Genomic DNA, 12,421 nt, shown 5'->3' with positions numbered 1-12,421 from the left:
TAGAAACCAAGGAAAGAAACGTCCACCCAACAATAACAAGACCAGAGATCAGCACCTAGAACTACAATCATCTCAAACCCAGACTCCTACACAGCAGTGTAAAATCACAATAACAGGCAGGACAATGTGTCTTCACTGCAGCCCTGTAGCCTATCCACAGGAGGCCTGAGAAACATAGCACAGCTAACCCAAAAGCCAAGGGCTTCAAAGTGGCCTTTAAAAATATGTTAGAGGTCCTAACAGAAAAAAGAAGGACAAGCCCGTTAAAGAAATCTATGAAGCACAAACAGTGAAGTGAAGAAAATAGTTCAAGACTTGCAAGTGGAAATAGAATTGATTAAAAAAAAAAATCCAAACTGAGGGAAAACTGGAAATGAGAAATTTAGGAACTCAGAGGCAAGTCTCACCAACAGAATGCAAAAGATGGAAGAGAGACTCTCAGGCACTGAAGGTGGGATAAAAGAAATGGATACCTTGGTTAAAGAAAATGTTAAATCTAAAACAAAACCAAAGTGGGGCAAATAAGCAGGCACAAAACATCCAGAAAATCTGGGACACTATGAAAAGACCAAACTATGAATAATAGGAGTAGAGGAAGGAAAAAGAAAGCCCAGGTCAAATACACAGAAAATATTTTTAACAAAATTATAGAAGAAAATTTCCCTAACCTAAAGAAGGGGGCACCTATCAAGGTACAAGAAGAGTATAGAACACTAAATACACTTGACTAGAAAAAGATTCCCCTTGGCACTTAATAATTAAAACACTAAACATACAGAACAAAAAAAGAATATTAAAAGCTGCAAGTGAAAAAGACCATAAAAAATATAAAGGCAGACCTATTACAATGATATCTGACTTTTCAATGGATACTCTAAAAGCCAGAAGGGTATGGACAGATATTAAAGAAGTTCTGAGAGACCCACAGATGCCAGCACATACATAGCAAAACATCACAGCAGATGGAGAAAGAAAGATGTTTCATGGTAAAAACCAAATTTAGTAGTATCTATCTATGAATCCAGCTCTACAGGAGCTAAAAAGAAAACTTAAACCTGAAGAGGGTAACCACAAGAAAACAAAACAAAACAAAAAACCCACACCACAACAACAAAATAATGGAAATCAACAAACACTGCTCACACAGTGTTTGCTCTCAGCAGCATGGTCTTAATTCCCTAAGAAAAAGACACAGACCAATATTTGCTGTATCAAAGAAACACCATAACATCAAGAATAGACATTGCCTCAAGGTAAAAGGATGGAAAAAGATATTTCAAGCAAACGGAGCTAAGAAGCAAGAGTGTACAGCCATTTTAGTACTGGAAAACTAGACTTCAGAGCAAAACTAACCAGAAGAGAAGAGAAGAGAAGGTCACTACATACTTGTCAAAGAAAATTCCACCAAGAGGATGTTGCAATTCTTAGCATCTATGCATTAAAAACAAGGGCACCCAAGTTTGTAAAAGATATACTGTTATAGCTTAAATCCCATATTAACCCTCACATGGTGATAGTAGGTGATTACAGTATTCCACTCTCATCAGTAGACAGATCATCAAGGCATAAACCAAATAGAGAAATGCTGGGGCTAACTGACGTCACCAGATGGACCTAACAGAAACTTACACAATACTTCACCCACACACAGAAGAACATGCTTTCTTCTCAGTGGCTCAAGGAACTTTCTCCAAAATTGACCACATGCTTAGACATGAAGGAAGACACAACAGATACAAGAAAATTGAAATAGCTCCCCATATCCTATCTGACCACCATTAATTAAGGCTGGATATCAACAACAACAGAAACAATAAAAAGTTTACAGACTCATGGAAACAAACAATTCACTACCGAATGAAAAGTGAACGAAGAAAGAAATGAAAGACTTTCTAGAAATGAATGAGAATGACGTCACAGGATACCCAAGCCTATGAGACAGGATGAAGAAGGCTCTAAAAGGTGAGTTTACAGCACTAAGTGCCTACATCAAAAAAAAAGGAGAAAGTTCATGTGAGGGAGTGTGGAAGAGAGAGAGAGAGAGAGAGAGAGAGAGAGAGAGAGAGAGAGAGAGAGAGAACACCCAAAAGGAACCAAAAGTAATAGATGGCAAGATATAATCAAACTCAGGGCTGAAATCAGTAAAATGGAAAGAAAAGAATCAATGGAACAAGGAGTTGGTTCTTTGATAAAAATCAATAAGATTGACAGACCTTTATTCAAAATAATTAAAGATTGAAAGAGAATATCTTAATTAACCAAATCAGAGGCAGAAAGGGCAATATAACAACAGACACTGAGAGAATCCAGAGAATCATAAGGTTGTACTTTAAAAACCTATACTCCACCAAATTGGGAAATCTAAAAGAAATGGACATTTTTGATACATACCACCTACCAAAGGTAAATCAAGTTCAGATTTTAAAAAAATTAAACAGACCTATAATCCCTAGTTAATGGAAGCCGTCATTAAATGTCTCCCAACCCCAAAACAAAACGAATCAAAACAAAAACCCAAGGACAAATGGTTTTAGTGCAGAAGACTTTTAAAGAAGAGTTAATGCCAACACTCCTCAAATTATTCCATGAAATAGAAACAGAAAAACATTGCCCAACTCATTTTATGAGGTCACAGTCACTCTGATACCCAAACCACACAAAGACCCAACCAAAAAAGAGAATTACAGACCAATTTTTCTTATGAACCTAGATGCAGAAATTCTCAATGAAATACTTGTAAACTGAATCCAAGAACCCATCAAAAAGATCATTCACCATGATCAGGTAGGCTTCAGCCCAGAGATAGTATGACATATGTAAATCTATAAATGAAACCATATAAACAAACTGAAAGACAAAAAACATGCAATCGTGTGGAAAGAAGTGTTAGTGCACTGTGTAAAAGTGTTCACCTGTCAATTAAAAAAAAAAAAAAAACTTTGGCCAATGAACTGAGGCAGGAAATAGGGGGTGGGAGTTCTGGTAGAATGAGAGAGAGAGAAAGAAAGTGAGAGAGGCAGAGAGAGAGAGGGAAGGAGGGAGGGAAAGAGGGAGGGAGGAAGGGAAAGAGGGAGGGAGGGAGGGAGGGAGGGAAACTCTGGGAAATAGCAGGGGGAAGATTCTTCTGGACAGAAAGGAAGGTGGTCTGCATAAGCCTGAGGAGAGGTAACTAGCCAGTAGAAGTTAGACTAGAACATACTGGATTGTTGAGATATGAGCTAGTCAGGAAGCAGAGCCAAGGTTATTGACCTAAGCATTTACTAATAAATAATTAGTCTCAGAGTCATTAATTCTGGGAACAAAGAGCTTAGGAGGAAAAGCCCAGAGTTACATTACCATCTCATTGCGTGCAGGAAAGACCTTTGACAAAATCCAATGCCCCTCCATGATAAGAGTCCTATAGAGATTAGGGATACAAGGGACACACCTCAACATAATAAAGGCAGTTCACAGCAAGTTCACAGTCAACATCAACAAAAATAGAGAGAAACTCAAAGCAGCTCCACTAAGGTCAGGAGCCAGAAAAAGGATGTTTACTCTCGCCATATCTATTCGATACAGCGCCTGAAGTCTTAGCATAAGTCAACTAAAGAAGATCAAGGGGATACAAACTGGAAAGAAGAAGTCAACTTATCTCTAGTTGCAGAAAATCTAATAGTATATATAAGTGACCTAAAACTTCCACCAGGAAACTCCTACAGCTGAAAAACTCTTTCAGTAAAAGTAGCAGAATACAAAGTTAACTTTACAAAATCAGTAGCCTTCCTATATACAAATAACGAAAGGACTGAGAAACAAGTCAAAGAAATAACACCTTTCACGACAGCCTGAAAGAATATAAAATATCTTGGGGTAGTTCTAACCAAGCAAACAGAAGACTGTTTGTACAGTAAAAATGCTATGACCCTGACAAAGTAAACTGAAGAAGGACCAGAAGTTAGAAAGAATCACTAGGAGTAAAGCAGCAAAAATGGCCACCCTACAAGAAGCAATGTACAGGTTCAACACCAGCCCCATAGACTTCCAACACAGTTCTTCACACAACTTGAAAGGGCAACTTTCAGCTCCCTAGGGAACACACAAAATACCCAGGATAGCTAAACCAATCCTGAATGATAAAAGAATTGCTGTGGTATCACATTTCAGGTTCTATACTCCAGAGTATTAGTAGTTTAAAAAATAATAATGGTATTGGCACAAAAACAGACACACTGGTCAATGGAATCAAATCAAAGACAGGACCATACTCTATAGACGCCTGATTTTTTTTTTAATAGAGAAACCAGAAATACAAACTGGAGAAAATGCAGAATCTTCAACAAATGGTGCTGTTCAAAGTGAGTGGCTGTATGCAGAAGAATGCAAATAGATCCATATTTATCACCCTGCACAAAACTCAACTCTAAAGGAAAGACCTCAACATAAAGCCAGACACACTGAACCTAATAGATTAGAAAGTGGGGAATAGTCTTGGACTCACTGGCACAAGAAAAGACTTTCTACGCATAACTCTTAGTGCACAGGCACTAAGAACTCCAGTTGACAAATGGCACCTCATGAAACCGAAGAGCTTCTGTATAGCAAAGGACACCGTCAGTCGGACAGAGCAGCAGCCTACAGAATAGGGAAATATTTTTTACCAAGTACACATCTGATAGAGGTCTACCATCATCCAAAATATATAACAACCCAAGGGCTGAGGAGATAATTCAGTAGTTAAGAGCACCAGCTGCTCTTCCAGAGGATCCGGGTTCAACTCCCAGCACCCACATGACAGCTCACAGCTGTCTGTAGCTCCAGTTCCTGGGGATCTGCTACCCTCACACATTGTACATGCAGGCAAAACACCAGTGCACATAAAAACATACTTTAATTTTAAAAAAGCAAACCAAGAAACTGGAGAAAAAACATTTAAAAGAGGGGAGGGGGGTTTTCAGGTCAAAACAGAGAATGTTCAGAGAAGGAAACACGAACAACTGAGGAGCAGTGAAAGAAATATGTAGCATGCTTAGTCATGGGGAAATGCAAATCAAAACTGTTTTGAGATTTCATCTTACACTAATCTGAATGTCCAAAACCAAAAACAGCTCATGCTGGAGAGGATTTGGAATACAGGGAACACTCCTCCATCACTGGTGAAATGCAAATTTGTACAGTCACCATAGAAATCAGTGTGGTGGTGGTTCATGACAAAGATAGGAATCAACCTACTTCAAAACTAGCTATACCACTCTTGGGCAGATACATAAAGGATGTTCCAATCCTAATACAGAGACACTTGCTCAACTGTGTTCAGTGCTATTCTATTCATAAGAGCCAGAAACCGGAAACGACCCAGAAGTCAATCAAAAGATGAATGGATAAAGGAAACTTGGTACATCACCAATCAAATATTATTTAACCATTATAAAAAACGAAGTCGAGGCTGGAGAGATGGTTCAGCAGTTAAGAGCATGGACTGCTCTTCCAGAGGTCCTGAGTTCAATTCCCAGCAACCACATGGTGGCTCACAACCATCTGTAATGGTATCTGATGCCTTCTTCTGGTGTGTCTGAAGACAGCTACAGTGTACTAGTCATGTATATATATATATATATATATATATATATATATATATAAAATAAATAAAATCTTTTAAAAAATAATAAGTAAATAAATAAAGTCACAAATTTGCAGGTAAATGGATAAAACTAGAAAAAATAATCCTGAGTAGGGTAACCGAGACCCAGAGATGCAAATATCATATACATTTGTTTCTATGTGGATATTAGTTGTTAAGTCATTGACAAGCATGCTACAGTTTGCTTGACTATAGAAGTTGGGTGGAGAGGAAAGGACTGTGGGAAAGGGAGGCGTCTTCCTCGGGAGGAAGAATAGAATAGACAGTGATAGATGGAAGGTTGGAGCCGGGACTGGAGTGGGAAGGTCTAACAGGAAGTTGGAAGGAAGAAGGGGACAAGGGAGAAACAGCTAAAACTAAGAGCCATTTGAGGGGTCATATGAAAACCTAGCACAGTAGAAACTTCCTAAAATACATACAAAAATGAAGGTTATCTAGACGAAATCACCAAATAACAGGTCAACTATTAGGCTGTCTTAAAGCCTCCTCTGCCAGCAAAAATAAACTATTATTTTTCAATTTAGCCTCAGGCAGATTCTTAGAATCAGGGCAGAAAACCACCACATTATCAAAATTTCACAAGAACAGTCTCCAGCCCAGTTGCTACTATTGTTCCTCTCTGAGACCTCTTGAGAAGGATCCCCACCCTCTGCACTATTGTGTCATAACGTAGTCCAGAGACACCTATATCATCCATCTGATTCACTAAATATCACACTGGCCCACCGTGCTGATGGCCTTATGCTGAGTGGACCAAGTGATCAGGAAGTAGTAACCACTTCAGACTGAGGCATGTGCACATCAGAGGATGGAGAATATCCAAGCAAAATTCAAGAGGCCACTACCTCCGTGAAACTTCCAGGAGTTCAGCGGGATGGGGCACATAGAGATAGTCCTTTCCTAAGGTTAAAGATTACGTTATTGCACCTGACCCCACCCACTACTAAGACCTTAGCACAATGCTTAGTGGGCTTATTTGGATTCTGAAGACAGCACATTCCTCACTTGGGTGTGTTACTCCAGCCCATATACCAAATGACTCTAGCTTTGAAACTGCTACCTTCGAATGGGACCTGGAACAAGGAAGAGGTCCAGCTCTTCCAGCTGACGCACAGAGAGGATCCTGGGGATTTTAAATTACGGTAATCTGCAGACAATTAGTCTCCCTTTGAAAGACAGCTCTTGGCTTGCTATTGGACCTTCATGGAAACTGAATGTTTGACAGAGGTCCATCAAATCACCACGTGACCTCAGCTGCCCGGCAAGAGCTGGGTATTAGCTGACCCATTAAGCCACATGGTATAATGTGTACAACAGAGAGAGGCAGAACTCTGAGAGAAAAAAAGGAAGGAAACGAGCCAGGGTGTTGGCCCTCAGAGTGGAAGACTCATGTGTACCAGTCATGTTCGGTGGAACCTACACAGATCACAATCAAGTGACATGTAAGAAACTGAGAAGCTGAGGGTGTGGGGTTTGAGATGGTACCAGGAAGGGTTTTTTTTTTCCCTCCTCCAGGCTGTCCAGAAATGGAAGCTGGACCCCAGGAGAAACTTTCTGCTGAGATATTCAAGGTAAAACTGTGGGCAAATCTCGAAAATTCTTTTGTCAAAAGTTTAATGAAGAGATATATGATTGTAGGATGAAGAGGATTGAGGCCAGCAAGGGCTAAGCCTATGTTCATGCAAACCCATGAGGAAAGAAGAAACAGAGGACACGGGAACAGCACTGTCCCTTCAATGGTGGGGAAGGAACAGTGGAGGCGGTTTTCCAAGAAGGCAGTGTCTTGACGTGGAGAAAGGAAGAATAGCACAGGCTTTACATCGTACGCTCTGAGTTCTAAACATCCCCGCTCTGGTACTGATTCATCTAGATGACCTCTGGTTACACATTCTTCCCCCCATTAATAAAATGAAAAGGTTGGGTTCCCCCAGAGACTGTTCCAATTCAAGCATTCAACGATGCTATTAACTGAAAGGCCTTTCCAACTCCTGTAGCAAAGATCTTATTGGTTTAAATAACAAAAGTCTGAAAGACAAGCAGTCATCTGATTCGGTGTCTGGGGAGATGGCTCAGAGGTTAAAAGCACTGGCTGGGGCGTGGTGGCGCACGCCTTTAATCCCAGCACTTGGGAGGCAGAGGCAGGTGAATTTCTGAGTTCAAGGCCAGCCTACAGGTCTACAGAGTGAGTTCCAGGACAGCCAGGACTATACAGAGAAACCCTGTCTTGAAAAACCAAAAAAAATAAATTAAAATTAAAAAAGTACTGGCTGGCCTTTCAGAGGACCCAGGTTTAATTCCCAGCACCCATATGGCAGCTCACAACTGTCTGTAACTCCAATTCTGTGTGATCTGATGCCTTCTTCTGGACCCTTAGGACACTGAACACATTGGAACAGACATGCAGGCAACACACCTGTATACACAGTATAATAAACTACTAATAATAAATTTTTGAAAAGAGAACAAAATAGACCTGATAGTAGGTGCTTTGGATTTTGTGGGTTCTCTATCACATAATTTTATTTTGCCTTATTCTATTATGTGTATAACCCTCTAAAAGTGTAGAAGTTATTCTTGGCTTATGAGCCATATAAAAATGGGCTGTGGCCCAACATTTAGCCATTGGGCTATAGTTCTTAACAACTCTAGTTGGGGTTGTTAGCATCTCCCAGCAAGAATAATGATGGGAGATGCTAACTTAAGTGATTAAGTGATACTTAACTCAGTGATTCAACTTAAGCGGCTATAAAACCCCCTGAAGAAGCAATGTGAGATAGTGAGGGAAAAGAGAAATGAATATCCAACAAGGAATGGCCCAAAACTCAAAGATAATCAATGAGGAAGCAAAGCTGACCTAAACTGACTACTGTTGGGATGGATGAGGCTGGAGATGGAGGAGCGTTAGCTGTGGGTGGTTTTCTAAGGCAGCACAAGGGGCTTGGGTTAGTCTCTGCAGCCCAGAAATCACTCAGAAGCCAGTGTATCCATCCTTAGATCAAGCCACCTTAACACTTCAATAGGAAAAAGAGGAGTGGTAAATGAGCAAGGTCCAGAGGCACTAGCTAATGGAAGAAGATTGAACATAGACCAATACTAACAGGCTCATTAAGTAGCATTTTAACAGGACAAGTGACATTGAATCACAGATATTTCAAAAGTGCAAACACCATAAGAAATGTAAACACTTGCAGGATTACTGGGAAGGCCAAGAGAAGCTGGGATAAGAGCACTGAGTGATCAGTGCATTCTGGGAAAGGGGCCGACTGGTATGGCTAGCAGATCTTGGCTCCAGTATCTATCAACATGAATTGGAGGGCGAAGGCAGAGAGCAAGCGTTATGCTTGAAGGTCTAGGCAAGGATCAGGACACCTAAGTTCCTGGAACAGTCCCGAGGATTGCAAAATCTGAGGCAACTCACAACCACCTGTGACTTCAAGTTCCTCGTGTGTGAAACTGTAACTGGCATTCCTGTCTTCCCAGTCCTGTGACTTTTTGTGTGAAGGTGTATTGTCCAGCTCACTGTTGCTGCCCATCTTATTTGAAGATACAAGAACTATCCAGGGCATGGATCACACACCCTGGAAGGTGAATGGCAGAAGCTTAAGAGATATTCCTAGACTCATAAAGACCTTTCAGACTCAACTCTCAATATTTGGAGGAGGGGCTCCTAGGCATAGATATAAGCACGTCTATTTCAGACATGGATGACCAGAGGCTGTGGGAAGTTCACTCTGCATTAGTTCAATCACAGGAGAGCAGTAGTCGAGGTGCCTATGCTAGACACTTGCTACTGTTAAGGAAGCCAGGTATACTGATGAAGCGTCTGCCCCACAGGTCCCATGCAAGTGACACTTGGGGAGCCTTTCTGTTACGTGTGATTTATACAATTCTTTTTGAAAATAAAAAAAAAAATCCATGTTTCCTTTTACTCTCTGATGCAGCTCTGTCAGTGAAAGGGTTAATGCCCGCCATCCTTCCCTAACTCCAGCTTCTTCCACACTTCAGCCTTTAGAGGTAACTGAAATGCTTGCACACTTTGCCCAGCTGTTAGGTGTGCCAGCATCATAAATGAACTTTCCAAGTTCCAGGCTTTGAAGAACAAGTTTCTCTGGTTTGGTGTGTCCCCAGAGTCCCAAGAGGAGAGAGATATAAACTTCCCTCTTCCTGAGACCAGTTCACTCTCTGTTCACCTGCTCCTTCCTCATCTCTAACTCCAGATGGCCTCTATAATTCCACCATGCAAGACCTCTGGATTACCCTTCCCCAGAAGGGGGCATTGGTCAGCCATAGGCTGCCCCAAGCACCTGCAGTCTGCAGAGGTGATGACTTCCTGGCTCTCAGCTGTTTCTTTCCCATTGGAAAGTGGATAATTAAGAGGTCAGACAATGCTGCTCCAAGTTGCCTTTCCTGCCCTCACATTCTATCCTAGCCTCTGTGGCCCCATACTTTCCCCCTCAGCCCAGGATCTTCCAGGGCCTTTCTGACAGGCTCCCTTGGGCATCCTCTACCTTCCGACACACAGGCCTCCTGTACCCTGAACTCTTCCTCAGCGTTCCCGGGACATCTCCACTGTAAGCCCATCCTGCCCCTTTGTGGCTCAGGGAAACCATGGCATTTTTGTGTGTCCTCTCATGCCACACAGTCGCCCTGGCCTCTCCAGCCCGTGCCCAGGACCCACACATACCCACAGCCCGACAGCCATCACCACCACGAAGTAGATGACGATGACTGAGATGTCAGCCGCATTGCGAATGCGCTCGTAGGACGGGATGGGTTCATCGGTGGCAGTAACCGCGGGGCTCAAGGTGCTACTGTCCATGGCGGTGGCGACGAGTCCCTCTCGGCTCACAGGCTCACCGGGGCCACTCACTCCTTATACTGCTTTTGAGTTAATGATCAGCCCCGAGGGAGGGCACCCGCGACAGTGGGGCTGCGCGGCAGGAACGCTGGGCCCCTGTGCTGCTGCGCTGCACCGCACCGTCGGGAAGCAGCTCCTAGGTGTGCAGTGCCTTAAGAAGACCGAGCAAAGCTCATGGGCGCCTGGTCGGCAGGTAAAGTCTGTTCTGTGAGCAGGGAGGGGCCTGCTAAGGGGTGGTGACTGCCTGGCACAAAAGTCCTCTGTGTTCCCGCAGTGGGCACCTCGAACAGTTGCCACGCCTGGTCTGCCACGGAGTCCCACGTGAGGCAGAAAAGAAGTTGCTACACAGAGGGATCAGAGGCACCCGGAGCCAAGCATCTATAGGCTGGGGCCCGTCTGCGGCAGGTGCTTTTGTGCAGACCTGGCATCTCTGTGGACTGCCGTCTCTGTGAAAGAGGACTGCAGGACTTCTCAGAGAACTCAGCCAAGTTCTTGGTCTCCTGGAGAAATGTTCAGGGGGATGAGATTGCTGGACGGTGCTGGGTTCGGAAAGCCAGTACAAATCTCTTGACCACCGGCATCACAGACACCCATTACTGACTTCTCTACAGCATTCGATCCCTAGAAACAGTGCAATTCCCCCGTAAGAGCAATTGTGGGAGATACCCACTGCGAGAGCACAGAAAGAACAACAACCACCTGCAGCCTGGGAGAAGGGGTCCCACCACTGCCATTCCTTTGTCCTGTGTCTTCACTGAAGTGATTCAACCAACCGTGGATGGAAAGAGTTTTGTACTGAACTTGTACCAACTATTTCCCTTGTGATTCTCTAAACAATACAGTATGGTGATGTTCATAGCTTGCATGCTGTGGTGTTACAAGTAACCTAGAAATGATTTAAAGCACATGAGAAGATATGTGGGTTGTATGTGTGTATATATAATTATGCCATTGTATGTAAAAGACATGAATTTCAATATTAACCGGATCCTGGAACCAAGCCCCCTCAAAGAGCAAGAGACAACTTGTAATGTGCTCCTAAACCAGTTTAAAGTGTGAGAGATGTCTAGTTGTGACAGCACACCCCTGTGATCCCAGTGCTCAGGAGACAGAGACAAGGAGATCCTGACCGGATGCTGGGCTATGTATATATAGTAAGACCCTGAATCAAAAAAGTGAAGTGAAGCACACAGACAAGAAGATGCCAGAGACTCTCTGCCAAGGAGCTCATCACACCCTGGGCATTCAGACAGGTGCCTGAACCAGAAGCCCAGGCTCAGAACAAAAATGACTAACAGAGAAAGCATGACTGGCCCACAGTCACACAGTGAGCCAACAGCAGCGCTGGCCCTGCAGCCTCGGCCCGTGCAGAGCGTCCGCCCTTCAGGACTTGTAGAAACCCAGTCCCAGACTAGCTTTAGAGAAGAAGCATGGAGCGCCTGCAACACCCCTAGCCTACCTTCCTTCCCTTGAGCTTTTCCTCCAGCACTGCCTCAGCCTCCAAGGCATGGGGGAGGAGGTAGCAGAAAAAAATGCAAAAATTCACAGCTGGAAGTCAGGAGCCTGGGTTCCAAAGAGCCTGGGCCACAGGGCCTCAGGCCGGTCAGGGCTCTGTCCCTGCCCATTTCCTTTTCAGTCAAATTGGCAGACCTTCGCTAGCTGTCCCCTTTTTTAAAGACCCTAGAATCAATTCTGAGTCTAGCTGGGCCTGGCTCTAAGTCTCTTCTCTATTCACTGTAGACAAGTCTCCGACACTTGCATATCAAAAGCCTGCCATCCTCACTTTTAGCCTCAATATTATCCCCTGCTGTGTCTCCCAGGAATGAGATTTTTCAACCTCTGGACGGTCATTCCTAAAACCAGGAAAGGGAACCATAGCCATTGTTGTAAAGGATCAGGGTCTTCCAGCCACACCACACACTCACGCACCACCTCCTCTAACC

General features: G+C 43.3%; 1 protein-coding gene across 1 annotated transcript in view; it reads right to left on the bottom strand.

The window, feature by feature from the left end:
* The window catches only part of Slc5a1 (solute carrier family 5 member 1), a 76,576-nt gene extending 65,914 nt beyond the window's left edge, over positions 1 to 10,662 (bottom strand). Inside the window, exon 1 of the mRNA XM_021162101.2 lies at positions 10,305 to 10,662. Within this exon, the coding sequence (XP_021017760.1) occupies positions 10,305 to 10,439 (135 nt within the window). The 5' untranslated portion in view covers positions 10,440 to 10,662. The remainder of the gene's footprint in view (positions 1 to 10,304) is intronic.
* Positions 10,663 to 12,421: the final 1,759 nt, after the last annotated feature.

The sequence above is a fragment of the Mus caroli genome, chromosome 5 (assembly GCF_900094665.2).
Source record: "Mus caroli chromosome 5, CAROLI_EIJ_v1.1, whole genome shotgun sequence".
Taxonomy (NCBI): domain Eukaryota; kingdom Metazoa; phylum Chordata; class Mammalia; order Rodentia; family Muridae; genus Mus; species Mus caroli.
The sequence above is the reverse complement of the archived record's forward strand: the minus strand, read 5'-3'. Positions and strand labels throughout refer to the sequence as shown.